We start from the raw sequence: 4,571 nt of genomic DNA on the forward strand, positions 1-4,571 counted from the left end.
CCGAGGGGACATTTCTCGCAAGAAGTACAAATCTTTTGTCCGCCGATGTGACAGTGTGCAAACGCGTCGCCGTCTCCTTCCTGAGCGGTATGACGGCTGCGTGGTCTCATGGTGTTTATACTTGCGTACTATTGTTTGTACAGATAAACGTGGTACCTTCAGGCGTTTGGAAATTGCTCCCAAGGATGAACCAGACTTGTGGAGGTCTACAATTATTTTTCTGAGGTCTTGGCTGATTTCTTTTGATTTTCCTATGATGTCAAGCAAATGCACTGAGTTCGAAGGTAGGCCTTGAAATACATCCACAGGTACACCTCCAATTGACTCAAATGATGTCAATTAGCATATCAGAAGTTTCTAAAGCCATGATATCATTTTCTGGAATTTTCCAAGCTGTTTAAAGGCACAGTCAACTTAGTGTATGTAAACTTCTGACCCACAGGAATTGTGATACAGTGAATTATAAGTGAAAAAATCTGTAAACAATTGTTGGAAAAATTACTTGTGTCATGCACTAAGTACATGCCCTAACCGACTTGCCAAAACTACAGTTTGTTAACAAGAAATGTGTGGATAGGTTGAAAAACAAGTTAATGACTCTGACCTAAGTGTATGTAAACTTCCGACTTCAACTGTATATATATTTAAAACATACAAACTACCTGCATTGAAGCCGCTCAACATTACATTACATTCAGTCATCCAGCAGACACTCCCATCCCGAGCGACCCACAGGAGCAACCAGGGTCAAGCGCTCCGCCCAGGGACGCAAGGACAGATCCCCCACCCAGTCGAATCGGGGAACCGAACCAGTGACCTCTTGGCCACCAGCCCAAGCTCCCAACCGCCAGGCCACCAACCATCCAAGATCAACCCCACAGTCCCCCCCCCCTGAAAAACCTCCCCCCAAGTCACCATCCCCTTTCAACCCAACCAAAACCACCACCCACCCAATGTTGGTAATAACCAACAAAAAAAGAGAGAAAAATGAAGGAAAACAACTATGCAAAAACAAAAGCCATCAAGGATAACAAAAATCAAAACAGTAAGGCCAACTGTATGCATTTGTGTGTATATGTGGCACTATTTACATGTGCGTATGTGTGTGTGTGTCCTTGTGTATGCACATCTGTGCGTTTAAATGCGAGTGTGTGTGTGTGTATGCAGGTGTACGCGCGTACAAGCGCTTGTGTGGCATCAGCCTCAGGCAAACAGTGCGTCAGTGTTGTGTTAGCATGCGAGGCCTTACACTGTACCTTGGCCTGCAGTCGTCCTCCTATGGTGTTCCTCATATGATAGACAGAGATGACCACATCACCCTGGACATTCACACCTAGAGGGAAGACCACCTTCCCATCCTGGACCCTGTGCTCTCTGAGAAAGGGGGGGGGGGGTGAGAGAGAGACAGACAGACAGAAAGAAGGAGAAAGAGAAAAAGAGAGAGGTAGTCAGAGATGGTGTGTGTGTATGTGTCTCCGACTCAGTGCACTAGATAATCCAGTCATGAGGATCCAGGATTAACACAATCAGGTGACAATCCAGGTCTTTGTGTGTCCGTCTGTCTTTATCTGTGTCTGCATCTGTGCCTACCGCATCCTCTCATAGTCCTGTGCTGTAGAAAAGATCTTAGTCTCCCCTATGAGGACCTCACAGAAAGGTCTGCAGCCGATGCGTTGTTTGTTGAAGCAGGGTACTGGACTCATGGTGACCGCCTTGACCACCAGGGGCTTTGAGTGTGGCAGGGAGGGCTTCTCTGATACCATACTGCACACATAGCCTATGTACCTGGAGAAGTGAGAGAGAAAGAGTATGTCAGGTTACACACATGAAACTCCCCTAAGCGCTGAGTACTGCCTAAAAACAAACATTGTCTATGTACATTAATACAGGGGATAAGATATTTTTGTGCTCGAAAATCACAAAGCTATCCCGCTTAAAGGGATATACTTGAAATCGCTCCTATGTGTGGATGTTCTTGCATAAAAAGCATTCCCATCTTCAAAAACACAACGTCACATCACCAACAAAGATGATGCTTGGTTTCCACTGTCCTTATACACCAGTCTCTCTCTTTTTGCACTGAAGAATGAAGGAGTCTTTGTTATAGAGAGGCAGCTTTGTGGTCAAGCGGCTGGCTGTGTGGGTGTTAGGTCACCAAGGAGGGGTGTGTGTGTTGCGGCGGCTCAGCCAATCGGAAAAGAAATAGGCTCGTAAAGGATTTAGGAGAGCAATRGAGGGGGAGGAGAAAGGAGGAGGGAGGTTTTTATGTTCATCCATCTAAACATGACCAAACCCAAAGTCGGGGAGGAGAAGACTGTTTACAGTGCCTTCAGGAAGTATTTACACCCCTTGACTTTTTCCACATTTTGTTGTGWTACAGTCTGAATTCAAAATACTCAATAATGTCAAAGTGGAATTATGTTTTTCAAAAATAATTACAAATTAATTTAGAATGAAAACTGAAATGTCTTGAGTCAATAAGTATTCAACCCCTTTATGGCACAAACCCAATCGGGGAGGAGAAGACTGTTTACAGTGCCTTCAGGAAGTATTTACACCCCTTGACTTTTTCCACATTTTGTTGTGTTACAGTCTGATTCAAAATACTCAATAATGTCAAAGTGGAATTATGTTTTTCAAAAATAATTACAAATTAATTTAGAATGAAAACTGAAATGTCTTGAGTCAATAAGTATTCAACCCCTTTATGGCAAGCCTAAATACAGTTGAAGTCGGAGGTTTACATACACCTTAGCCAAATACATTTAAACTCAGTTTTTCACAATTCCTGACATTTAATCCTAATAAAAATTCCCTGTCTTAGGTCAGTTAGGTCAGTCACCCCTTCATTTTAAGAATGTGAAATGTCAGAATAATAGTAGAGAGAATGATTTATTTCAGCTTTTATCTCTTTCATCACATTCCCAGTGGGTCAGAAGTTTACATACACTCAATTAGTATTTGGTAGCATTGCCTTCAAATTGTTTAACTTGGGTCAAACGTTTCAGGTAGCCTTCCACAAGCTTCCACAATAAGTTGGGTGAATTTTGGCCCATACCTCCTAACAGAGCTGGTGGAACTGAGTTAGGTTTGTAGGCCTCCTTCCTCGCACACACTTTTTCAGTTCTGCCACAAATGTTCTATAGGACTGAGGTCAGGGCTTTGTGATGGCCACTCCAATACCTTGACTTTGTTGTCCTTAAGCCATTTTGCCACAACTTTGAAGTATGCTTGGGGTCATTGTCCATTTGGAAGACCCATTTGCGACCAAGCTTTAACTTCCTGACTGATGTCTTGAGATGTTGCTTCAATATATCCACATCAATTTTCCTCCCTCATGATGCCATCTATTTTGTGAAGTGCACCAGTCCCTCCTGCAGCAAAGCACCCCCACAACATGATGCTGCCATCCCCGTTCTTCACGGTTGGGATGGTGTTCTTTCGGCTTGCAAGCATCCACTTTTTTCCTCCAACAAAAACAATGGTCATTATGGCCAAACATTTCTCCAAAAAATACAATCTTTGTCCCCATGTGCAGTTGCAAACCGTAGTCTGGCTTTTTAATGGCGGTTTTGGAGCAGTGGCTTCTTCCTTACTGAACGGCCTGTCAGGTTATGTCGATATAGGACTCGTTTTATTGTGGATATAGATACTTTTGTCCTGTTTCCTCCAGCATCTTCACAAGGTCCTTTGCTGTTGTTCTGGGACTGATTTGCACTTTTCGCACAAAAGTATGTTCATCTCTAGGAGACAGAAGGCGTCTCCTTCCTGAGCAGGATGACGGCTGCGTGGTCTCATGGTGTTTATACTTGCGTACTATTGTTTGTACAGATGAACGTGGTACCTTCAGGCGTTTGGAAATTGCTCCCAAGGATGAACAAACTTGTGGAGGTCTACAATTATTTTTCTGAGGTCTTGGCTGATTTCTTTTGATTTTCCCATGATGTCAAGCAAATGCACTGAGTTCGAAGGTAGGCCTTGAAATACATCCACAGGTACACCTCAAATTGACTCAAGTTATGTAAATTAGCCTATCAGAAGCTTCTGAAGCCATGAGAATTTTCAGGAATTTTCCAAGCTGTTTAAAGGCACAGTCAAGTTCGTGTATGTAACTTCTGACCACTGGAATTGTGATACAGTGAATTATAAGTGAAATATCTGTCTGTAAACAATTGTTGGAAACATTACTGGTGTCGTGCACAAAGTAGATGTCCTAACTGACTTGCAAAAACTATAGTTTGTTAACAAGAAATTTGTGAAGAGGTTGAAGGTTGAAAAACGAGTTTTAATGACTCCAACCTAAGTGTATGTAAACTTCTGACTTCAACTGTAAATTCAGGAGTAAAATTGAGCTTAACAAGTCACATAAGTTGCAGGGACACACACTGTGTGCAATAATAGTGTTTAACATGATTTTTGAATGACTACCTCATCTCTGTACCCCACACATACAATTATCTGTAAGGTCCCTCAGCCGAGCAGGAAATTTCAAAACAAAATTCCAAACACAAATTCAACCACAAAGACCAGGGAGGTTTTCCAATGACTTACAAAGAAAGGTACCTTTTGGT

The 4,571-nt window shown here is 42.6% G+C and overlaps 1 protein-coding gene across 1 annotated transcript in view; it reads right to left on the reverse strand.

Moving 5' to 3' along the window:
* Positions 1–4,571, reverse strand: part of LOC111971232 (auxilin) — a 91,285-nt gene that overhangs the window by 23,391 nt on the left and 63,323 nt on the right. Inside the window, 2 exon segments of the mRNA XM_070446235.1 lie at positions 1,257–1,374; positions 1,591–1,785. Of these exon segments, the coding sequence (XP_070302336.1) occupies positions 1,257–1,374; positions 1,591–1,785 (313 nt within the window).

This window comes from Salvelinus sp. IW2-2015, linkage group LG13 (assembly GCF_002910315.2).
Source record: "Salvelinus sp. IW2-2015 linkage group LG13, ASM291031v2, whole genome shotgun sequence".
In the NCBI taxonomy this organism is placed as follows: domain Eukaryota; kingdom Metazoa; phylum Chordata; class Actinopteri; order Salmoniformes; family Salmonidae; genus Salvelinus; species Salvelinus sp. IW2-2015.